The sequence below is a fragment of the Anopheles gambiae genome, chromosome 3 (genome assembly GCF_943734735.2).
Source record: "Anopheles gambiae chromosome 3, idAnoGambNW_F1_1, whole genome shotgun sequence".
In the NCBI taxonomy this organism is placed as follows: domain Eukaryota; kingdom Metazoa; phylum Arthropoda; class Insecta; order Diptera; family Culicidae; genus Anopheles; species Anopheles gambiae.
Window position 1 is genome coordinate 10,523,745 of NC_064602.1, and position 24,153 is coordinate 10,547,897.

General features: G+C 46.1%; 4 protein-coding genes across 9 annotated transcripts; 3 read left to right on the top strand and 1 right to left on the bottom strand.

The window, feature by feature from the left end:
* Positions 1–94: 94 nt before the first annotated feature.
* Positions 95–1,733, top strand: LOC1277546 (zinc finger protein 33B). The gene is made up of 2 exons (XM_061658160.1): positions 95–315; positions 386–1,733. Exons 1-2 carry the CDS (start codon positions 190–192, stop codon positions 1,694–1,696), a joined length of 1,437 nt encoding a protein of 478 aa, XP_061514144.1. The 5' UTR covers positions 95–189; the 3' UTR covers positions 1,697–1,733.
* Positions 1,729–2,911, top strand: LOC5668181 (RNA polymerase II subunit B1 CTD phosphatase Rpap2). The gene is made up of 3 exons (XM_001688945.3): positions 1,729–2,036; positions 2,124–2,336; positions 2,404–2,911. The coding sequence occupies exons 1-3, from the start codon at positions 1,822–1,824 to the stop codon at positions 2,831–2,833; spliced, it is 858 nt and encodes a 285-aa protein (XP_001688997.2). The 5' UTR covers positions 1,729–1,821; the 3' UTR covers positions 2,834–2,911.
* Positions 2,912–2,944: 33 nt separating this feature from the next.
* On the top strand, positions 2,945–7,671 carry LOC1277543 (uncharacterized). 6 transcript variants are annotated; one of them, XM_061658170.1, is made up of 5 exons: positions 2,945–3,076; positions 4,662–5,145; positions 5,220–5,335; positions 6,159–7,020; positions 7,206–7,671. In XM_061658170.1, exons 3-5 carry the CDS (start codon positions 5,239–5,241, stop codon positions 7,456–7,458), a joined length of 1,212 nt encoding a protein of 403 aa, XP_061514154.1. In that variant the 5' UTR covers positions 2,945–3,076; positions 4,662–5,145; positions 5,220–5,238; the 3' UTR covers positions 7,459–7,671. The 6 variants fall into 6 exon arrangements, with proteins under 6 accessions (XP_061514154.1, XP_061514152.1, XP_061514149.1 ...); XM_061658168.1 differs by having other exon boundaries at positions 5,223–5,335; XM_061658169.1 differs by having other exon boundaries at positions 3,065–3,080.
* Positions 7,672–7,728: 57 nt separating this feature from the next.
* On the bottom strand, positions 7,729–15,920 carry LOC1277542 (RNA-binding protein 39). The gene is made up of 4 exons (XM_317010.4): positions 15,587–15,920; positions 11,504–11,592; positions 10,488–11,427; positions 7,729–9,443 (listed from the first exon to the last, which is right to left on the bottom strand). Exons 1-4 carry the CDS (start codon positions 15,710–15,712, stop codon positions 8,811–8,813), a joined length of 1,788 nt encoding a protein of 595 aa, XP_317010.4. The 5' UTR covers positions 15,713–15,920; the 3' UTR covers positions 7,729–8,810.
* Positions 15,921–24,153: the final 8,233 nt, after the last annotated feature.

Genomic DNA, 24,153 nt, shown 5'->3' on the forward strand with positions numbered 1-24,153 from the left:
CACCTCCCTTATACCCACTTTGCTACATGACGACACCTCCCTTATACCCACTTTGGTTTGAACTGTTTCAAACGTCAGAATCAGCTGTCAAATCTAACGGGTGTCCGTCAAAAAATGTAAACAAACAATTGCTCAAAAATCAATTTCTTCAGGATAAATCGAAATTGGATATGTGTCTGCAGCAGTAAAATGCAGTGTAGAGTGTGTTTGAAACAGGGCACAAGCGATGAGGACGGACAAACGGCGTCACTTTTCCAATCGTACATAAATGGCTTAACAATCGGAGAGTTGCTGAACGATTTGTTCGGTGTACAGGTTTGTTAGCAGCATCTCTCCAGTCGATGTCGTTGTTATTTTGCCAACTGAAATTACTCTTCATTTGTAGATAGCAGAAGATGATTCGTTTCCACAAAGCATCTGCGCAAGATGCCACATCGAGCTGCAAATGGTGTCGATGTTTCGGGACCGATTGCTAACCTCAGACAGCACTCTGCGCACATCGGCCCAGCTGCACAGCGATGGGACACTGTGTGCAGAAACGTATGTCGAGGAATCTATCGCATCGTGCACAGCAACGTCTGCTACGCGAGAATCGTTGGAACAAGATTCTACCACGATCGAACGGCTAACGGCCTGTCTATGTAGCGATTGTGGGAAGCAGATCGACGACACCGAACCGACGTATCTGTTTCAGCAGAGCGGCTGTCCTTCGGGTACGAACACGGGTAGAGTGATGTGTCAAGCATGCTACCAGCGATTAAACGACCTGGAATGTAATGCTGCTGAGCAAGAGGAACCTTCACTAGTCATCGATCTACTGCCCCTGGAGGCATCAAATCTTCGTTTCTGCTGCGTTACACACTGCTCTCAGAGCTTCACCGACGAACCAGCGCTGATAAAACACGCGCAGGAAATGCACGCAATTAAGCTACGCAAAAATCGCGAAAATCAAGAGCCAGGAAGACCGTTCAAGTGCCACGTGTGCTTTCGAGCGTTTGGGTCGTCGAAGAATTTGCGCGTTCATCAGCTGGTTCGCTCGAACGTGCACATCCGCAATTTCGCGTGCAAGCTGTGCTGCTTCCGGGCCGGCAGCTCAGCAGCACTGACGATCCACGAACGGACCCACACCGGCGAGCGTCCGTTTGCGTGCGAGCTGTGCGAAAAGCGCTTCTACTCGGAGGCAAATCTGAAGTCCCATCAAATCTGCCACCGTGACGAGCAGCCGTTCGAATGTTGCTACTGTGAGAAGCGGTTTGCTCGGAAGCGAAACATGAAGGAGCATCTGCAGCTGTGCCACTCGGAGGAGAAACCGTACCAGTGTGGTGAGTGTAGTGCCCGCTTTAAAACGGGCCAGCACTTACGGTTGCATCAACGGTTGCACACGGGCGAGAAACCGTACGCCTGTAGCTTGTGTTCGAAACGATTCTATCACATTTCGGACCGAAAGCGGCACGAGTTGTCGCACGTGGGAGCAAAACCGTTTAGCTGCGGGATTTGTGGCGCATCGTACACGCGCAAGCACGCACTGTCGATGCACGAGCGGACGCATACGGGCGAGCAGCCGTTCGGTTGCGCAGAATGTGGAAGACGGTTTACGCAAGCTGTTTTGCTGAAGAGGCATGTAGCGCGTTGTGGTCATGGTGGAAATCATTTGGCGAGCAAACAGCAGGGCGGTCTGTCTGGTGAAGAGGATTAATCGCCGAAAATAGAAATTAAAACGTAAAAACGCAAAAGAAGTATAAGTTTATGTAGAAAGATTAACGGCATTCCCGTGATATTCAAATGCATGTCTTGGAACTGTCATAGCTTTTGCACCGGGCAATGGTAATCAACTGTCAAACGGTTGGTTTGTTTACATCCCATTTGCAACTCCAAAAAAAAGGAAAGCAAATTGCAAAACCGAAAGCAAATCGGCCACGAAATCAAGTTAAAATGTGGAATGAAGATTTGAATGTTTTCACGAATGACCAAACACCCAAGCAGCCGGCAACAAAGGTAAATCGAGCGAAGTTGCCGAAACGGGCGCGGAATTTTAGGTAAGAGAGACCACTCTGCGTGTCTGTTTGTCGAGGTTTTGCCGAATAATTTCACTTCTCTCTCGTGTCCTTTATGCATTTTTCCAGTAAGGAACAGCTTCAGAAAGCTCTGCGTAAGAAAAAGGAATGCAACGACAAGGCACAGCGTGTGGTGGAAACGCTTATCGAGCCGGGACGCACGGAGGATGAGCTGCTCACACTGCTGAAGGACATCAACCAATGCCACATGGAGGACATTGTACAGGAGCGGGCGATTGTGAAGATCTGTGGCTATCCGCTGTGTGACAATGAACTGAAAAAGTAAGCAAATCCTTCGTTTACTGCCATCTTTTAAAAGGTTCTAAACCGCTACACGCCCCCTTTTTAGCATCCCGAAGCAACAGTACGTCATATCGGTCACGCAGAACAAGGTGTTCGACATTACGGAGAGGAAAAACTTTTGCAGCGGCGACTGCTACAAAGCGTCCAACTACATCAAGCAGCAGATGCTGACGAGCCCGCTTTGGCTGCGGGACCAGGAGGACATTCCGAAATTCCGGCTCATTACCGGGCGGCAGCTGGTGTACCGGGAGACGGATGTGAAAAAGCCGCTGCAACCGGACGAATTGTTGTTTGGGGAGTTGAAAATTGTAGAAAGAAGGTACGCACCGGAGCAACAGGAAGCAATACTCAGGGAAGCATCGGAAGAGATGGAGCAGGAAACACCGCACATATCCGAGCAACCGGGAACGGCGGTACAGGACGTTGTTGGGATGGAAGAGGAATTGGGCAGTGTACTGTCCAAGTTACAGATTTAAGAGAAAGGAAATGTATCCGATTGTGATTTAAGCTTAAAGTTTACAAATAAATTAAAAATGATCTGTGTTTGTATGAAATCCATGTGCGTCTGTTTGTGCGGCTACCTTCAGCGAGTGATGACGTCACTTGTCATAACATTGACGTTTCGGAGGTGTGTATGTGTGTGTGTGTGTTGTTTGTTTTTGTGTGAGGTGCTGGAAGGTACTAAATTGGCTACGATACGAATAATCACATAAATAAGTGTAAGTACGTAATATTTTAGTATAATTTATGCGAACTTCAACTGCAGAACGCTTGATGATCATAAAGGTTGAAAGGTTTGAGTGGGAATCTAGTAACTGTGTCGTATTAGATGATTTTGTTTAGGGGATAGGAACTACATGGTGTTGCTGTAACTCCAAGGCTAGTTATCGCCTTACCTCACTTATCAGGTGTTTTAGCGGCAACATTGCATTTTCATTCGCTGTACATAGGGCCTTTTCAAATCATACTCCGGTTAAAATTAAATAGAGGGTTTGTTGTACATATTAAAATGCGCCCGGACTGTAATGTTTATGTTGTGAAATACCCAGGTAACCCAAGACTAGCAGTGCTCCTATACAAGGGGGATGTTGGTAGAGACATATTATTCCATAAACACAACACCCAAAAATATGATCAAATGACAACACAGGGCCACCTCCAACTTTCTTATCAGTACCCAAGTACCAAGTCCTTGAAGACTGAAGTAAACTAATTGACTAATCAACAATTCCAAAGTTGTTTGGATGATGTATGCCGCAGAGAAGCGTTATTGTCCCAATCCCAAGACTCCCCTATTTATCCTAACGATATCAATTTATTTGTTTTGGTGTCTGCCAATGGCCGGTCGACAACGAATGACTACCAACACCACAACATGGCTCTTAGGCTAATTGTTTATGTAGTACACGCTACAGATTCGCCGTAGGATTCGGCAAATGGCCCTACAAATCTAAAAATTTGTACAGCAAATGTAGTTGAGGGATGTTTCTGATCCAATTTTCTTGCAAATCTCAAATTTGGCAGTCGCGTCGGCTCTTCCAAAGCCCGGATCTGGTTCGATTGCCATCCAAAATGTCCACCCATTGCAAAGTCTGGTATCCATGGTACCAAAGAATATTGTGATCAAGGGCGCTGTTTATGCCAAGAAGAAGATATAGGCAGACAACATACAATACGTGCATCTGAAGCGTCGAAAACCGAAATTTGAAGCCAGTAGTCGCAACCGTTTGGACTGCGTTTCGTCTACGAGTGCGAAAGTGATGAAAGTACAAGTGTTCACGCAATGGCAAATCACCGAGGACGCTAAATTGAGCTCAATTATTGCCCATTTAACCCTAACCGCCCGGCATCCATTTCGCATCTGCTTCAATGGTCCGCGGCGAGCGAGCGAACCGGTTCCGGCCCAGAATCACGCACTGATCAGCTGATGGAAAGGGAAGCATACGACAATGGCACACGGTTTTTTTTGTGTGTACCTTCCTTGGTTTCTTTTCCCCGGGTTCATGCGAAGGACTTTGGACAGTGTCCGGTCGCGTTGGTCGCTTTCTTTGCGGCTAAAGCCCCAAACCCGCCACACCATCGGTGATCAATCAGCTGTCGATCATGTAGGAACGTTGCTATCCACAGTACACCATGTGTGTACGGGGGGACACATTATTTTTAAACCCATCAGCACATCCTTCGCATGTCGGAAAAAGTGGAACGCACTGGAAGGGAACGCGCAACGAACGCTTCAGAAATCTACTCACACGTCTTCACGACTTTTTAGTTTTCTCATTTTCTATCCCATCCCTCTCGTTACAGACGCAATAGCCGGTTAACTACTGCTGCAGCTGTGGGATAAAGCGACCGAACCTCCCACCACCACGAGAATACGCCGGACGGGCCAACGACGCACACATCGTACACAGGCGGGCACACACACATACCGACGGATCCAGATACAGGGCCTGATCAACGGGGCTGATTGGTGTACGGCGCGGTGCGGTGCGAGACGGGGACATTTCCACTCATAAAGACGCATAGCTCTCGCGCAACCGCAATTTGCAAATGTACGCGGTTCAGTCGTGCACGTTCCTCTGCCACAGTTTCAGTCACAGTTGAGCATTGTCCGGGTCTTGTCCGTACCAATCGCGGGTGTGTTAGAGCGTCAAGTTGTACGGTAAAAGGGAATTTAGAGAGTTAATTGTTTGGTTAGCGAGTTCAGTTTGTTTTTGGTTTGGTTCAGCGTAAAGCGTACGTGATTCTTGTTCGGCATTCGGCACCAGTTTCTAGTTCAAGGCCAAGGGTAAAACATCAAACTCTAATCTCCACGGTAACAGGGCAAGGTTGTGCGTGTGTTTATAGATTTTTTGGTTGTAGCAGTAGCGGAGAGGGCACAATGGCGCAGCAAGTGCAGCACGTATTCAAGGCCACACTGGCCAAAACGGCGGGCCAAAGGGCGATGTCTACCGGAATCATCGGCGCGTTGGATGGTGGTGAGTAAAAATGGTGATGCTTTTCGCTCTCGATATAAATAAGTTCTGTTCGGCTGCAACGCACTCGAACCCCGTTAAGAGGCTGCACATTAAAACCGGTTTGCACGGATGCATCGGAAACATATCCGGATTGCATGCAGCGGCAATCGTTGCCTTTGTGCTCACGAACGCAGTGCATGTTGATGCAGACAAGGAAATTGCAAAAAAAAAAACAAAGAACTATACTTTTGCATTCTTTTCACAAGTTGACGAGGAATAATTTAAGCGAACTTGCTGTTCCATAAGATTCGTTGGGAGATTTTTGCAGTAAATTTAAATGTAAAAAAGACGCATAAAATGTCATCCATGTTTTGTTTTTATCATTTTAAATTAAAGCAAGTCATAAAAGTGTTTGTTTAGCTTTCATACACAACGACGAATCATCCTCCTGGAACGTTCCCACTCCCCACCGCAATAATGAACGTTATTTATCGACAAAGCAGTAAATATACATATATCCACAACTGGTCTGGGCCGTACACCGTATTTTGCTACGTGACCAATGCATCGCCGTACAATGTTGCAATGCTTCGCATTTCTACTGCTGTACCGGTTTGATCCGGTTACTGTTGTGCTAGAAGAAACACGTCCCCTTCTGGAACGCAAACAGCTCTTCCCTCATGACAAGTTTATGCAAATTTAGCATTGTTGATGACATGACGATTTAAGTGCAAATATACAAACACACCCGGTTTTTAAGTCGTAGTGAAAACTGATCCTCCATCCCATTTAAAATAAAATGAAATTTAATTCCCATTTACCTTCTGTCTCTTTCTTTCTGTAGGTTCGGCGGCGAAGAAGACCGCAACACAATCGTCCGGACTGCACATGTCCGTGCAGCGCAGCTATCCGCTGGCGGCCGCACTTCCACTTCCCCCGAACATCGATGCATCGGAAACGAGACGCTTTTCGCCGTTGCGCTCGCGCGACATTAACGCGACGGCGCTGCTGACGCACCAATCGTACGCACCGAACGCCGGGCTGATCGACGTAACGGTGGACATGAGCAATGGTGGCCAGCAGGGTGCGGTCGATCCGCACGTCGAATCGTACGACTGTACCGGCGCGGTCAGCCTGAACTCGTCGATGCAGAGCAACGTGCCGAGCCCGTTCGGCGGCATGCACAAATTTACGCATCTGAACATGCCTGGCGGTGCCTGGGCGCAGGAGAGCAAGTTCCTGTCGCACGAGCTGAACTCGTCGCACTACACCAACCTGCGGCAGGAGGTGCGCTCCGACTGGAGCAGCTACGAGGACCGTCCGATCAAGACGGAAGGTACGCAGCAGCACCAGCTGGTAGCGGGTGGTTTGTTGGCACGCTCGCGCTCATGGCCGGGGGGTGTGCAGTTAGGGTCGGGGGGATCGGTCAATTCGTTTTCCAGCGGTAGTAGTAGTAGGGCCTTTTCGCTAAGCTCGTCACACCTATTGGCAGTTTCGTTTGCACGCTCTAACAAAGCTTCTGCTAGTGGCAGTGCAGGGGAGCAAAATTCTGAGGGAAAGGGTGTGGCTAATGAGGAACAGGTTGTCCCCGTCTCGCGCAAAGATCGGCTCAAGAAGGCGATCAAGGAGTACGGCTCCACCGTGCTCGTGTTCCACGTCAGCATTAGTCTGGCGTCGCTGGGCACCTGTTATCTGCTGGTATCGAGGTTTGTACACTCTTACCGAGCCGTTCCGTTCGTCCGAAGAAGATGCTTGCTGTTCCTTTTGTTTAACAATGTCCTAAAAATTGTCTTTTTCTCAAATTTTAAAAACGAATTGTTTAATGATTATTTTCATCTATTTCACTATTTTTTCTGCTACTCACCGGTACTTTGTCGGCCACCCCATGCAGCGGAATAGATATGGTGTCGCTGTTGGAACGCATGGGCTGGGGCGATTCGGCGTTGGCCAGCAAGGCGGGTGCCGGCGCCGGCACGTTCGTCATCGCTTACGCCATCCACAAGGTGTTTGCGCCGGTGCGCATCAGCATCACGCTCGGTGCGACACCGCTCATCGTGCGCTACCTGCGCCGGAAGGGCATCCTGAAGCCACCAGCCGGCAGCTCGTCGTCCCCAGCATCATCGAAGCCGACTGAACAATCTTAGGAATAGGACATTCACCATTAAGCTGTGCTTTGGGCTGTTCGAGAGCGCTTAGCGGAGGCGGAGAGAGTGAGAGTTTGAGAATGGGATAGAGAGTGTATATTTTTATATTTGAAAAACATTTGCAATTATTCTGTTACGCATTCAGCAATAATAAAAAAAGCTATCATAGCAGTAGGTGCCGTACCAACGCACAAAGGTGCTGGTTTAAATATACATGAGAGAGCGTTTCTTTTTTTCGGAATTATTCAATCGTTAAAACAAGACCCGGACTCAGTTTAACGTTTCATCTTTCATTTGTCTTTCATATCTTGCCTGATACACACATAATGCTCTTAATGTCGCTACATATACCTTACGCTGCTCAGTAGTATGTAGTAGTAACCATAAAAACCTTAATTGTTAAAGTCGATCTTAATCATATTTCCGATGACACCCTTTGTTTTGTAATGCTATTGATTTCCCACATTTTGGTCTTACATTGCTATTGCTGTACTAGAGGTTTTCTCTTATTTTTGTTTTTGTTTTTGTCATCGAAATCTTGCCCCTCCCACCCGCCAATGTTAACTGGAAAATGTCTGACTAATCGATTTCGAAATAATGCACGTACTAAAAACAGATAAAATAAACCGAAATGTATGGTTTATCCCAACGAGTGTGAAAGCATTTTTAAATCAAACACCCATTACTTTATATTAAAAGTAAATCATGTACTGTTTGACATTTTCCCCCAACATTCTTTAACTTTTCCAAAAAAGGAGAAATAGTAAGAATTTACCTTTCTTGCCCCTCGTTAACATTCGGTTTTGCAGTAACCTGTTTCCTCCTACATCAAAGCCCCAGCAGCCATGTAGGATACGAGATCTTCGTCACTGCTTTTTGTTTGTTGTGTGTGTGTGCGTGTTCGTAAAATGGGCTCCTCCTTCCGCTTAATATCACATATTTGTCGGGGGAAAACGGAAAGCTATATAAATTGCTCATTTTTTTCTTAATCTTTACATCGTCCTTTGTCCCCCTCCATCGCGGTGCTGCTTCCAATCTACAGCTGTTCTTTCGTCGAATCGTTTTGTTCCAATCGACAGCTCCCAAACAATCCTGATCGCATGGCCTGGGATTTACTAGAGGAAAAATACGGCTTGTACTAGGTAGTAGTGTTCTAGCTGACCAGAGAAGGCTCACACAGCACAGTGCCGCGCTGTTAGATTGTTCTCTTTTCTTAGTGTGAAAGGGCCCAGGTAACACTAGCAATGAGAACTTTACGATTCCCCATTTACGTCGGTACGCACAACGGACCAGCTGTTACTAGAAGTGTATGTTTGTGTGCAAAAAGAAAAAGTTTGCAGCGATTATACCTCTCAACCGGATCGCTTCGGCTGCAGCATGGTAACGGACTGGGCCGCTTCCGGGAACAGGTTGTAATAGTTGATCAGCGGTACGTAGGCCGCCCCGATCACGCGCCCCGCAAACCACCGCCCGTGCAGTGCGTTGACGGCGAGCACGGCCGTCGCGATGCTGGGACACTTGACGTACACGTTGCCCGAGGGCGACTGCTTGTCCACGTACACGTGCTGCACGCCGCCGTGCTTGTTGCACTCCTCTATCACGTCGTCCTGTATCTCCAGATCCCAGTTTGGGTTGGTTTCGGTCGCCGGGTCGAACATGTTCGACAGCAGGAAGCACTGGGTGGCGATCGGAGGCGACTGCATGATCGGTTGCTGCGGTACGGGCTGCGGGGCAGTGGCGAGCAGTGCGTCGGCTGCCGCCCGCGGCACGGCCAGACCGGCCCCCTCGGCTAGCTTGAACATAAGCTGCAGCCGTCCGGTTGCGCCCAGCTCGATGCCGCTGCGGTCCATCTCGTCCGTGTCCAGCGAGGCGTGCGTAGTTACGTCCAACCGTTCCGTCACGTTGCCCACCTTCATCGGGCGTCCTGCTAGCTCGAATCCGTTCAGCTGTTCCAGTGCTTTTTTCGCATCGTCGGCATTGTGGAACTGAAAGCAAAAGGAGAAGAAAAATGTTTGATTGTTTAAAGATGTTAACGGGGTTTTTGTTTTAATGTTATTTTGTACGACTTTCTGACGAACTATCTGTACAAACTCGCATTGAAAACGATCACATTCCACCTAAAGGGTAAGCAATCTAAAAAGTGCAAGATCAACAGCCTTCGCAAGAAGACTGAATTTGATTTTGTATACTCTTCCCCTCGATTGCAAACGATTAATCGCAATCAAGTCAAGGAGTATGCTAAAAACAATCAGAAAATATGTATATTTGACTATCTGCGTCAATGACTAACTATAATTTGTTTTGCTGATTGCTAGTGTGTGGCTTACATGTTAGTGTATGATTTCACAATGAAAACGATTACATTCCATTGCGGGAAAGGAATCTAATATTTGCAAAATCATCAGCTTTCAGATGAAAACTGAATCTTGATATTGCATACTCTTCCCCTCGATGGCAAACGATCAATCGCAATCAAGTCAAGGAGTATGCTAACAAAATAAAAATAAAAATGTGTGTCCATTCATAGTCCGAGCGTTTCTTCTGCAGTTTCTAATGCAACCTTATTTGCTATGTTTTGTATGATCTCACCATGAAAACGATCACATTCCACCTAAACGGTAAGCAATCTAAAAAGTGCAAGATCTTCAGCATTCTTACGAAAACTGAGTGTGATATTGCATACTCTTCCCCTCGATAGCAAACGATGTCATCGCGATCAAGTCAAGGAGTATGCTGGAATAATTATAGCTATTTCAATCGGGCACACTTCATGTACCGCCGCTAAAAACCGTGTATGTATGTTCTCGATTAATCTCCGAATGAGTAAAGGTACAATCAAAGTTGAGTAAACATTTGTTCTTGTAAAAATAGAGAACGAGCCATCAATTTCATTTAGCACACTTTGGTCCTTTCATTGCAAACCAACAATCGCAATCAAGTCATTCAGTATGCAGTAAAAGATGCATCTATCGTACGTAATGCGATAAAAATACGCAACAAACAGAAGAGAAAGTAAACACTATACTTACTGTGATAAATCCGTAGCCCTTCGAGCGTCCCGTGTCGGCATCCATGATGAGCTGGATGTTATCGATCTTGCCGAACGGTTCGAAGATACCGTTCAGCATATCCTCCGTGATGTTGAAATGCAGCGAGCCCACGTACAGACGCATCGGGCCGGACGGGTTCTTGGGCGGTGCAACCGGCGGCTGGCTGGCCATACGGTTCTTTTCCGCCTGCGTGTGCTGCACGCTGATCGGTATGCCGAGCAGCTTCTGGCCGGACAGCCCCAGCGCCAGCGCGACCGACTCGGGATCCTTAAACTCAATGTAGGCGATACCCTTGAAGCGCTTCGTTTTGTTGCATGTGATCAGACGGACGTCGCGCACCTTGCCTACGCTCGAGAAGAACTCTTCCAGGTCGCGCGCATGGATGCGCTGGGACAGCTGCATGCAGAAGACGGTACGCGCATCCCGATCCTCCTGGCTCATCTCTTCCAGCGGCGATCGATCGCGGTAGTAGCCGGAGCCACCTCGTCCCCTTCCCCGGTAGGGTTTGGGGGACATCGAGCGACGGCCACGGCCCATGCCCCGTCCACCGTCCCTCGAGCGGCTGCGACGGCGATAGTCTCGTTCGCGAGAGCGGCGCCGATGATCAACGCGATCACGAGATCGCCGCTTCTCAACCACTACCTCCCGCCGATGGTGATCGCTCTTGCCGCGGTCCTTTTCCTTCGAGCGGTCCTTCGAACGGTCGCGGCGCGCTGGCGAACGGGACTTGCTGCGATCCTTGCTGCGACGGCGCTCCTTGTCGCGGTTACGGCCGGGCGAACCGGAGCGATGCTTTTTGGAGGCCTTTTCACCGTCCCGATCGCGTTCACGGTCACGCTCACGCTCCCGTTCACGGTCGCGCTCACGATCACGGTCCCGCTCACGTTCTCTTTCGCGTTCGCGCGAACGACTGCGATGGCTGTTGGAAAATTAAAAAAAAATAGTCAACTGTCTTTTTCTTTGACATATGGTTTTGTCATTGATTTGCGACTTACCGTGAGGATTTGCTATGGCCATTTTCCTTAGATTTTTTCTCTCCATTCGTTGTGGCGCCATTTTCTACCGGCGAGGCGGCAGCATCATCCTAGTTTTGGGGTGAAGAGCAAGCAACGTCATCGATGGATGGGTTGATGAAGAAGGCAGAGCACACACGCACACACATACAGGGCACGTCGTAAACCGTACCGAGAAGATAAGGTCGTATTCGAGAAAATGAAAATGATGCATACGCGCAATTGGCATTGAACAGTAGAAGGGTTTAAGTTGATTTTGGGGTGGTGGTTTGAGTTGCAGGACCACGCGCAACAACACCCGCGTGATGATTTTTTCACGCCGTTCGTGAATAGCGCGAATAGAGATGAAGTGTAAAAAAGAAAACAACAAAAAAAGAAAAGGGAAAGAGAAGAGAAAACAACAAAATAGTGGATTAATTTAGTGCGTTGCATAGATGTGTCGGATTCGCGCAAATCCCTCCAGCAGGTGCGGGAAATAGTCGCTCTCTCTCTCTATCTCAGTGTTGCAGCAATGAAACGGCGCGTGTCACCGCCGCGCACGCACACCAGAAGTCATATGCAAATATAAGAGAAAAACAAATACAACATGGGAGGCAACACATTGAAGATACGTTCAAGTCGACGAACAGTGCGTTCTCTTAGACTTAGCCCAACTTAGCACCGTGCATCAAGCGTGTGTCTTTTGCGCATCTTCACCTCACTGACACGTGGCTGGGGTTCGGTATTCGGTAAACCTACGCAGAAGAAATGAAACGTAAAAAAGTGGTGTTGGAACTCTCCAGCGTGTATGTTCTCCACAATTTTGGCTAAGTGCACACAGATGACCGCACACAGCGCAGGATCGCTTAAACCTTATTAATCTCTTCTTCCGCAGACCAGCCACAGCGCGCGGGGGAGAAGAGACGAGTCGGACGGCTCTGCGAAACGGCGGGCCCATGGTTTAGAGGTTTATGAGCGGACACAGGTGTAATGTTGGTTGAATTCTGCAATTACAACACATTGTATTCTGTTATGGGACACACGAACTTACGTTTCAGCATTGTTTGTAAGTGCATTTGATCGCGCGCTTATAGGCAACGGTTATTGCGGGAGACCTATGGTATAGTTATTGCTTTTAAATGGTAAACTCTCCGAAGGCAGACGTGTGACAGTGCCTTCACACTTGCCCCATCTCTCTGTCTCTCTCTCTCATACGCCAGAAGACATCCGGGCGGGTGGGGGAGTGTTATCAACGCATTAAGAGCAATTAATCTGCAAAAGGAAAATAATGCCTTTAGCGATTGCTCGCGTAGCAAACAAATTCTATCCAAAGCAAATGCTAAAGAGCGTGTGTGTCTTCCATTCCGATAGAATTACCAATGACCGTCACTCATACGCAGCTCGGACCATGTGTCATCCTACCGAATGGCATCAACTCAAAGGGATTGACCAATTTAGCCAGCAGCTACTTCACAGCTGGGAGCGACGTATCTGAATTGTTCGACATCTGCAAAGAATCTGTTCAAATATTTGATAGATCACACACACAGGGACACACGATAGCGTCACCAGTAACGATGACGAGCAGCCAGCCATGCATCCCTTCGAGAGGGGATGCTGTCGTATGCGCGCCATTACTAGTATGTACAACTGTTGCCCAACACTAGACCGACGATCATCGAAATAATCACGAACCTAGAAAAAAGTCTACAGATTCTAATTAGGTGGAGAGGGAGAGTGAGAGAGAGACAGTGGAAGCCTCGGCCGGTCGCTCCTCAATTGGCGCCAACCGGATGCATCAGCGCGGTTGGTTGTCTGGATGCCCGTAATACGCCCTCAAATAGCAACCAGTGGACACCTGTAAAGAGAGCACCGAACGAACTACTTCGATATGTTTTGTCCCCTAGTATTTCTGCTGTATGTAAGAGCCTACACGTTGCTTCGTGAAAAATTTTTCGAGCCGATGATGATCCGCTGTGACGACGGTTATCTATTCAAACTTTGCTTGAAACGGACGATTACCTAGAACGAGCAGAGACTAAGGCCAAGGAGAGGGGCACATGTATGCCACACGCATTTGAACGGTATCGAGAGTATTTGATACTTGATTTGTTGTTAATACTATACAAATGTCTATACTTTTGCTTCGATATTTTTGAAATGCAGATGGTAATAAGTACAATAGCCACAGCCACCTCGGGATGATGTAGCTAGTGCGCCTCAAATCCAAGCCAACCAGGAACTGTAGCCAACATACGCAAACTTTGGCACGAGATAGAACTGTATGCGAGGGAAAATAAAACCGCGATTAAATATGCACGACGAAACACTTGCCTCGTCGGTATCGTACGCGCACAACTTGGATGAACTTAACGGTGTTGTGTTTGTTTGTGATCTGTTCACGAACGACCATCGGCCATCTAGAACAGAGATGGAGGAAATCTAAGAAGGAATACTACGTATGGACAACGTTCAAAAGCTGCACATTAATATTACAGGACGGAGAAGACTTTCTAGTGTTTTTATCTCTAATGCCTGAGGCGAACACGTTGAATGGAGAGTATTTTGCGATCCACTATTCGTGCGCATTTCTTCTTTAGCTTACATACATAAATACAATTATAATAATTGTTAGTGTGTGCGTACTTTTTTTTTGATAAGCTTTTGCTTCTTCTGCTTGCCTCTCCTTGTAAGCCCTCTTTAGGGAGGACACTTCCTCTATCGTAAGGAACAAGGGCATTTGCTGCCGCATACAATGATATCTTGGTGTGTGTCAATATCGTGACTGATCTTTAATTGCTTAGAGCTTTGTATTTGTATTTGTGTATTTTTGCCTACTTTGATTCCAACCAGCAGACACAGAGCAGCCTTTACAGAGATCAGCCTAGAAAAATAAAGAGAAAGTTCCACTTTAATCACATTTGGTTCCGTGGGGCACTTGCCTGGCGGTCGTTTTGTGTATTTTTTTTAAATAGTTCTTTTTTTATGCTACGGATAGTAAAAGAGCCACGAAAGTACAGTTCAAGGGATGTTTGTGATGCTAAAATTAAAGAGCTAACGGATAAGGTCAAAAGTGGAGTAGGGAATTGCGAAGAAAATGGGAACAGTAGAAAACGGAAAAAAACGTAGGAAAAGGGGATTCTTTTTTTTCTTTTTCGTTGCTCTTGATTGCTTAACGCTCGCAGGGATAAAATGATTTGTGGTTCTTTATCCGTTAATCTCATGTGATGTTGTGGGTGGGAGGGAAAGAGTAGTTTCGTTGCAGTAATAGGATATTTTGCAGTTTTCGTGTATTAATTGGGTATGTACCTTTGTCTTGGAAGCTGAATACACACACTCTCTGTACCAAACTCATACCGGAACCTGACATTAGTATCGTCTATAAAATGCAGAAACGAGGAAAATTCATGTCATTTACCTTTTATCGAATAGATTGTTTTTTGTTTTTGATTTTTTTTTTGCAGATAATGTGAATTGGTTGGTAATGGTTGTTAATAAACATACATAGTTATACGATTATTGCTCTGGTTTCTGTTTTTTTTCTCTCAGTACAGCACTTACATACTACGGAAGATTATTATGTACACAACAGCGCGCAGTTTGGCCACCTTTTTCGTAGCAATACAAAGAGTCTTACATATTATGCTATTTTACAAGACCAACTCGAGGAACTCTACTTTGACTGCGTATATTGAACCATGAGATGAAAAGGAAAGCGGTGCCCTTGGATGGGACAGAGGCGAGAGTAAACATTGCTAGCGTTAACTTCCGGAACACGGCTGACGAGCCTCCGTGATCGGTTGTCTCTTTCCTTTCCATCAGCATATGCAGCAGCAGGCTGCTTTACGTTTCAAGCCTCGAGCAACATTCACACACACACGCGCGCGCACTTATACATCTTCGCACACGCACGCATCAATCTATTGAAACAGCTTTGCGGCGTGTGTGCGTTCTCGAACTTACAACAAAAAAAAATCTCTGGCCACACGTGTGGAGCACGATTAGCAAGAAACAGGATTCTAAAGAGAATACAATCACACGCACAGCACAAATGTAAGCTCTGCGGGTGGCACCAACGGCACTTACCTCCTTGTTGTAGGGCGCCTCTAGCAGATTCAGCACCTCATTATTGAGCTCGTCATCCGCCGCCATCTTGTCCGAGATGTGGTGCTCTTTCCGTGTTTCGTGATCGTAAAATGTGGTACTTTTCATTCCGCGTACAACTGTTCGGATGAGCGGATGCACTTTAGCTACTGCAGTTGCTGTCGATGCAGGGGATCACTTTCTTCGCAAAGGTGGCTTTTTTAGCGCGATTGTGTGACGAAATGTGGAATAAATCGCACGAAAGAATTTCACAGCTGGCTGTTGTGTTGGACTGTGTGGAATCAAGATGGCGTACACTGTGCGAAGCAAATCTCGCTTTGACATAAGCAGTGCGGACGCTTGTGTTGATACATACGGGTTGACTTCTTCGAAGGGAGCGATACACGTTTCGGTTAAAAAAAATGACGGTTACGTTGTTGGTCTGTTGTGAGTGATGGGATTTCATATTGAAAATGCTAATTGTTCGTGTAAACATATAGTTTTATTCTTTTACAGAGATTATATTAAATTAAATGCAAAAATTGCAGTAGATAAAATGGGTTTGTTAAGACATATCTTACATGTCGTGTGAAACAAATTGGTTGTAAAGTAAAGAAAATGTTACTGCAGTCAGTAATTGTACAAACCGCTCATTTGGTGTTAAATAGCACGCTATTGAACGTGTTGTCTTTGATTGGTTCCATTTGGGAGTGCGTCGACTGCCAATTATGGCCACACCTTTGGGCAATGGTTCAACAAGCGGCAGCATGGTTGAAACGACGAGCAGTATAGCGACGATTGCCACTTTGTAGTTATATCTTTTATCCATACGATTGACGGGTCGGTTCTGAGAAACGGGTTTTGTTGCTACACTACAATTTAAACATGTGCAAAACATACCCAAAACAATTAGTTCACTAGCGACAAATGAAACATCACAACATTGCGCCTTACCTACACGTGAACAGCTATCTAACTGGATGCGCAACAGGCCACTTTTTCTACAAGTGCGCAGTAACAAATAAGCGGAAATCTTGTTGGAATTATTAATTCACTTTGTGTAAACAAAAATGTAAGATTTTATCACCGATAGCTCCAAATAAATCACGCTCAATTGTCTCCTATTTTGAGGCTAACTGCATTTCATTTTCTCAGAGCGTGTAGGTATCGCGAGCGAGTGTGCGCAGCTCGAAGCTTTGGATTGCGCAGCTCGGAATTACTCTCTCTCTCTCTCTCTCTCTCTCTCTCTCTCTCTCTCTCTCTCTCTCTCTTTTATTCCTCTTTGGTTTCGCGCCTATCATTTCGCTGCAGTGGGTAGGAATGTCATTTTAGGTACAAATTTATCTGGCACTACATCTGTATCAGTAATTCCAAACAAAAAAGCTAAGAAGTGAAACAAAAAAAAATGTAAAAAGTGAGTCATTGTTAACTCCCTTATCAGTATCATAACACAAACGGACACGATCTTGTAACGCAACCATCAACTTGTACTGTTACTATAAAACAACAATAAAGGGTACATAAAACCGCAACATCTGTATTCCACTAGAGTGTCTGCTTTTTCCATTAGCAACCCCCCGCACTCGGCTGACGATCGATAAAGAAAAAGCAAAAAAATACAACCCAGAAGGTTTAACACATAAACCATCGTTCCGATTTGACTTCCCACACACACATTCCCGGCACACTTTAACCGGGTGCTTTAAGCGACCAATTAAATCCATTCAAACGCGCCAGTTCGTGGCAGTTTGGAACTGGAAGCAACCGTTTTTGCCGCAGTCCTTACAGCGCTGGGCATGGCTGGGCAAAAAAAGAAGAACGGGTAACCGCGACGCCACGTAAGAAACCGCATCGTCAAACCGATTTCCACAAGCATAACAGAGTGTTAGATTAAACAACAAAAAAACGAGAGAGAGAGAGAGAGAAAAAGGACAACTTCCATGTTATCCCGAACCTTTCCAGGCAACCAGGTTGGTTCCGCAACCAGGAAATAAGGTCACTGAGTCAATAAACTCAGCGGGCGGAGGTACGTCTAGCCGCGTTGGGTGGGAGGGGGTGGGAGCGGGAATGGGGTTGAGGGTGCAGCGATACGGGCTTAGAACTTCCGCAGTCGTTAGGGCGCGCTCGGCCCTGGAGTTTGTAACGAATTCGAGCTGCACGCGCTGAGTAACCGAACCGAACAGCTGTCGGCTAGAGCTACCGTGCAATGTCAGATAAAGGGCAACCAGGGGGGTTTGGGAGAAACCCCCCACGAGGGAAGTGGGTGGTCATTCCCATTCCCGAAAGGCGATTTGTAAGCATGCACAGGCAATTACGGAGGGGGGAGGGGACGGAACGTTGTCCGCGTGGTATTAGATCGAAATGTTTCACGCGCGTGTCCTGGTTGATGGAGGATTTGTTGTTTAAATTCAGGACTCCGCGTCCCAAACAGGGTTTACGGTTGTTTGTCGACGTTTGGGCCCAGCCAACACAGCACAGGAAGGAGCGACAGAGAGAGAGAGAGAGAGAGAGAAAGAGAGAGAATGAGTCGTTCTTTGCCACCTCCCGCCATTAACCGTTCATTATTTATGCATTAAGGACTTGGTGGTGCCATATCGACGATATACGAATTGCACACGTGACCACTACTACTACTACTACTACCACAAATACTACTGCTTCTACCCCAAACGGGTAGGTGAGCTACACTACCCCAAGAGGGGAGGGTAGACAACTTTTATGCAAAAAAAGGAAACAAAACATAATACGATGCAGTGCCTCGGAGCCGCGGTGTGGACGACTATTAGTCGCGCCAGGAAGCACAGGGATGCGGAAGTTAGCAACCAAGTTAGCTGGGCAACAAACGGTAGCGCTCGCGCTGCGCTGGCTAATCGTTTTAATTGGCTAAATGGTAATCTAGTTTCTCATTTCATTCTACTAAGCTCATCGGTATCAAATTAACTGACCATCCAGTACGAAATCGAATTAGGCGAGTTAATTAGTGAGCGAAGGGAATATAATAGAAGGAATTAAAAAGGCTTTTCATGCTGGTAAGGTGTGTTCGTTGCAAGAGCTTTGTCACAATTTTGTTGTGTTTGGGAATCGGTCGTTTAAACGGGCTTAGTGTCTGTCTCACAAAAAAAACGGACAGTCACATGTATTCACATGGTGTTCTTAGTACAGTCTGATCGTAGTGAGGTGGCCTCATCAGACAAAAAAACAGCTTCTTTAGAAGGTCAATGTCCCCATATGGCCGCAAGATTTGCAACATTCTATATCCCACTAACGAGAGGGATGGGCAAAATAATCCGGGAAGGCAGCAAATGGAAGTCATTTATCATGTGGACAAAACGCACACATGCTCAGCAGCCAGACGGTTAACCAGACGGCTTCCTGTTACTCCTCGGCTCCTCGGACAAATCTGGTAGAAAACTGGTGAAAGCTGTGCCGAAGACTGTGTAGCGTGCGGTTAACCACATGGATAACATGGTGGTACTTCCGGTCGTGGTAAGGATTGTGCCGGAAGAATGGGATGTTGAAGACTTGAGAGAGAGAGAGAGCGAGAGAGAGAGAGAGAGAGAGAGAGAGAGAGAGAGACCATGTATTGACGTAAGAGTATGTGATCTTGCTGTATGATTTATTACACGATCTCAGGTGGTTGTTCTCGAGCCGATGGGAAGTTGTCGTACGCATAGGAAAGGAAACAAAAAAAAAAAGAAATATAAATATGAAAGTAGCCACTGAAATAATTCATGAGTAATTAAATAATCACAGAACCGTACAAAGTTGCCTTACGGCAGGCTCATGATCCCAGGATCGTTTGACAGGATGGCAAAGGAAGAGCAAGGTTTCATTTACAGGCGAACCACACGCAAGGTCACGGTAAGCTTTCTTTTCCCAGGTCTGTTATTGCAGCTACGAACACATTGTACAAGCTGAGATGTAACGAACAGGTAAGTTAATTAAGTTCGCGTTAGACCGGCACCGGTTCTAGACGGATACACAGCTCCCCGAGCAAAACCACCAGACGGTTGTAATGTGCGTAGCTGGGAATGAGCTTTTTCCTTTCTCAGTCTTGTTCCACCCAGCACTGCCACTGAAACACCACTAAACCTGTCATCACCGTACCATCTTGTGTGTGTTTTTTTGTTTTTTTGCCGGTACGCTGCAGCTGAGTTTTATCATAATCAGCGTCAACATTAATGTTGCTCACACCGCGCGCACGCCAATGATGCACCAGGCTCCTTACCAACCGGCAGCAACGGAGACGCATGTCGTCACGAACGGTAGGGGTTGCGTGCCAGCCACCAGAAAGGGGGAAAGATGAGAGGCTCCTCCTACCCGTTCGTCAGCCACTCATACACTCGGTAGGGTTGTTTTTGTGTGTGTGTCTGTGCTGATTATGATTGTTTGTGACAGCTGGCTGGAGGAGATTGAATGCGAAGCGAGCAGCAGATTAGTGTGTGTGTGCGCATTCGCATGAGAAGGAAAGGGAATTCAGTGCCCTTCGCTACCTAGATATTATATCCATCTTTTTTGGCATCATCTGTCAAAATGTGCCATACCATCATCACTCACGAACACGCACACAGCCACAGCCGGAAGAACGTTCCAGTTGGGGTTTTTTTTACTTTGCCTGCTCCGGCCGACATCTCGCAAAACAAGATTTGTTTGCAGAGACTGGACGGTTTACAAAGGCTTTTTTTCTGTGTGTGTGCGAGTGATGCTTTTGCTTGGGGAAGCCTCAATTTAGCAGTACCATTTAGTTCCGTGTTGGGCTCAGGGTCATGGACCTTTTGCGCAAAGAGGGAAAAGTTTCGCGCGTATTAGCGCGGTTACCATTATCATGCTTCGACGCGTACGCCTTCGGTGAGCGATGACAAATGGGTGTCCTTTTTTGCAGTCCGCTCGCAAGCTTTTCCCACTGTCTCTGTACAGAGCCCTGTGACCCGCGAGGGGGTAATATTTGTGGTCCTATCCCCTCGCTGTGACACTCTGACGCGCGTCAGTTGCGTAGCGCATCGGGTTTTTATCGAATCGCTCTGTGGCACATGGTGGTGTACGATCGTTAAAAAGTTCGCTCTGCACAGGGAATCTAATTCAATTAGCGATATTTTTCGTTTGTTTACGTCACCGCGTCTGAATGCCACAAACCCCCCTCCCCCCTCCCCGGGGATCAATACTGTTAAAATATGGATAAATAATATAAGATAGAGCAAATTTCCTGGGACTTACGACACGCGCCGCCCCATCGTTGGTGCACACTGCACAAAGACGGTATGGTGCCCACTTGTTCCTCGCTGCGGTGGGAATTTGTGTACGACACGGCGGTAAAACAAAGGCAGTAATAATAAATTACGTGCTCCATTGCCTTGCACCTTCCCTTCTCCATCCCATCGATCGGTTTGGTGGTGGCGTTGTTGCATAAGCGCCGTTGGTTGCAACATAGTTTGCAACCGTCTAATCAATGATATACCGTGGTTCAAGTAGGCATTTCCCAATGGCGGGGAACTTATCGTTTACAAGTGACAGGAGGTAAGACGAATTGTGTGACGCAGTGGAAGGACTTGGTTGTGCTCTATTGAGTTTATAGTTATTTACAGCCACTTTCCCAAACTCGATCGAATTCGGGAACGATCGTAGCGACTGTGGAAATGACATAAATTGTTGGTTTCCTTGGATGTTTCTTTTGTTACATTTGGCCATATTGTACGCGTAACTGAGCAGGAAACTCAAAGTCTGTATACAGAGGTCGATGCATAGCTCGATTTTGGTTCACCATTTTGAAAGCTTGTTTTTGACAGTTAGATGAAAAATCGTTAACAAACGATTCCACTCAACTAAACTCTTTTTAGGGCCAATTGTACATTTTGTGCACAAAACTTAGTGTAACTATACATTTCCTTCCCATGTACGTGGTATGGAGTAGTTTTTTCGGTAATTCATCACTTAAAAACGACCAAAATCACGAAACGAGCTTATTAACTTTGGTCCTCTTGAGCTGCACATGATTTCGTCCTAATTTTGGGCACTGATCTTGTTATAATCGATGATTGCACTATATTCTACCATTTCTTGATATTCGTCAACTTTTTTAAGTACAAAAATATGAACAAATGTTGGAAAATTCACCGAAAATGCATCCATATCACTGCATTCACCACAACTAAAACTTCAATGCATACTGCGATGAAACTATTGAAGCTTTTTAAACTAACTGTCAAAACTTTCCCACGCTTTTTGAACAAATGTTCTGGATGACTCGACCTCTTCATTAAATAGACTTTGAATTAAAATAAAGTAACCGTTGTATCTAGGCAACTGCAACTATCGTTCCTGTTCGATCGAGTTGGAAAAGTGGCTGTTAGTGTCCCTATTGGAATGTTAAATGATAGGAATATTGATAAGTTTCTGAGTTATTAGTTACGTTTTCGTTTTTACACAGTTTTGTTGTGTGGTGTGTGTGTTTTGTTGTGTCATACGACTTAACAACTTTTTTGGTTTAAATTTTCTTTGTTGTTTGTAATCTACTTCTGATCTTCTTGTATCTTTTTGTTTTTTTTTTGTATTTATTTTTCCTTTTTCTTCTATTACTTACTCATTGTTATTGTTATTGTTTGTTTTTGTTATTGTCTTGTTTTTGTAGCTGTTCATCATGTTTTTGTTCAAAACATTTTGTCAATTGTTTATTTTTAGCTTACAAAAAAGGTCGTTTAATGGCCGTAGTAATTCTTCAATAATTGTTTGTGAAGCTTAAATTACACACTCTCCTTAACTTAACATTATCAGTACATATCGTATACAACCGCTTTTAGGTCAGCTTTGTAGCTTTATAAAAGAGACATTATCTCTGTTTATCAAAGCTAATGCAAGCTAAAAGTAATGTTTTTTCTTGGATGCCTTCGAAGAAATATGCGTCCTTCGATGATAGACATTTGCATTGATGAATGAAGGACGAGAGTCCGAATCAATTATTGCGTTGAAGCATGCTTCCCAGAGTGCTAAAGTTAATGCGATAAAAATATCAAAGAACACATCAGCAGCTCTCCGACACACTTACCCCTGCTGCTGCGCCGATTTCATCCGTTGAGGATCGAATGGATCAATGACGCATCGAAAATGACGCCACTTGTTAGGAAGCTACGACGCAATACAGCAAGAAAAGATGCCATCTGAAATAATACACGGAAAACCGGGCCTGTCCATCGAAGGCCAAAGATTTAGGCTTAATGTTTTCGGGCAGAGTGCGATTTTTTTTTGTCCCCTGCGTACACTCTCACTTTTCCCTCTCATTCCTTTTGCTCCATTATTTAGATAAGGCAAGCTTCGTAGGATGGAAACGGTAGCGTACGGTGTGGCCAGCGTACGCGAGTGTGTGCAGCGGATGGTGCGGAAATCAATTTATTTTAATATTTCTCATCAATCATTCGGACAGGGGCCGTTGTTCCGTTTCGGCATGATTATCGTCACCATGTCAGGATAATGCTGACAGGCGTCGAAGCAAAATTTACGAGCAGTTTGCACCAGCAACGAGAGAGGAATAAAAGTAGGGAAAAAAGTGTGGCTAAAAATGGCACAGCTTAAAAAGAATTTCCGCGAACAAAAAGTACACTTCTGGTGTGACTTGCGTCATAATTTGATAGTTTGCGTCTGTGTCTGTAAGCATCACTTGAAAGGGAGTCATTGTGTGTTACTCGATACGGTTGCCTTCCACGGCACATCCACTTGTAATGCAAGTGTCAAGGATGATCCATTAAAATAATATGTTAAAAGCTTGCCCCGACGATTCCTTGCCGCCGTTTGCTGTAATGAACAAGTTCCACCGAATGGATTCGGTAGCATTTTGGTAAGATGGCGTACGTGTCCGCTCGGATCGAAAAGGAGCCGAAGGGGAAAGGGGGGGGGGGGGGGAGCGTTTGAAAGGATAAGCAAACACACGTTACACTTCAGCTCAAATTCCTCGTACGATGAAACGCAGACTCCCGTAAGCGCTAGAATTATGTCTCAGTTTAGCGCTCTTTATTGTCTAGCAAAGGCAAAGTTGTGCCCTGCCGACGTGCGTTCGGTGTGTCCAGTTCCAGATAAATGCGTCTCCCCCCGCCCCGGTCTACGATGGTGTTCGATTTCGTAGCAAAGTTTTCGATCTATGTCAGAGAAGTTACCGAGACTGACCGTCTGTCTTGTTATTTTTTTGGTGTAGATGTTGTTGTCTTTGTTGCCGCTGATGCTGCTGTGTTTTTGCTGCCCTTTCATCTGTGGCCCAAACTTTGGAGACAATAGTGCGCCGTCTTCGTGTGGGAAGCAGTGTACAAAGCGTGTGCGTCGCGTGCGTTTGAAGTTTGCAGAAACAAATAAAGACAGCTTAATCGGGACTGTGTCCGCAGGGTGGAATCTGGAATCAGGGGAGGGGGCGCCCAAATAAGGTTCATTGATCCTTTGGAACATAGTGAACACCCGCGAAGGAGTGTGTCTGGTGTGGTGGGTGGTTAGATGATAGTAAAACGGTCCATTTGTAGCAGACAATTGATGTTTGAAAACAGATCTGCTCTTCGGGCCTTTGTGTGAATGAGTGTGAGTGTTTGGTGCGTTGA

Bases quoted from the DNA above. Each gene is read 5' to 3' on its own strand.
- LOC5668181 (XM_001688945.3), top strand. From the start codon at position 1,822: ATGGTAATCAACTGTCAAACGGTTGGTTTGTTTACATCCCATTTGCAA. The intron at 2,037-2,123 runs GTAAGAGAGACC...GCATTTTTCCAG, and splicing joins AAACGGGCGCGGAATTTTAG to TAAGGAACAGCTTCAGAAAG. The intron at 2,337-2,403 runs GTAAGCAAATCC...CCCCCTTTTTAG, and splicing joins TGTGACAATGAACTGAAAAA to CATCCCGAAGCAACAGTACG.
- LOC1277546 (XM_061658160.1), top strand. From the start codon at position 190: ATGCAGTGTAGAGTGTGTTTGAAACAGGGCACAAGCGATGAGGACGGA. The intron at 316-385 runs GTTTGTTAGCAG...CTTCATTTGTAG, and splicing joins ACGATTTGTTCGGTGTACAG to ATAGCAGAAGATGATTCGTT.
- LOC1277542 (XM_317010.4), bottom strand. From the start codon at position 15,712: ATGAAAAGTACCACATTTTACGATCACGAAACACGGAAAGAGCACCAC. The intron at 11,428-11,503 runs GTAAGTCGCAAA...ATTTTCCAACAG, and splicing joins GGCCATAGCAAATCCTCACG to CCATCGCAGTCGTTCGCGCG. The intron at 9,444-10,487 runs GTAAGTATAGTG...TTTTGCTTTCAG, and splicing joins AGGGCTACGGATTTATCACA to TTCCACAATGCCGACGATGC.
- LOC1277543 (XM_061658165.1), top strand. From the start codon at position 5,239: ATGGCGCAGCAAGTGCAGCACGTATTCAAGGCCACACTGGCCAAAACG. The intron at 5,336-6,158 runs GTGAGTAAAAAT...TTCTTTCTGTAG, and splicing joins CATCGGCGCGTTGGATGGTG to GTTCGGCGGCGAAGAAGACC. The intron at 7,021-7,205 runs GTTTGTACACTC...CACCCCATGCAG, and splicing joins TGTTATCTGCTGGTATCGAG to CGGAATAGATATGGTGTCGC.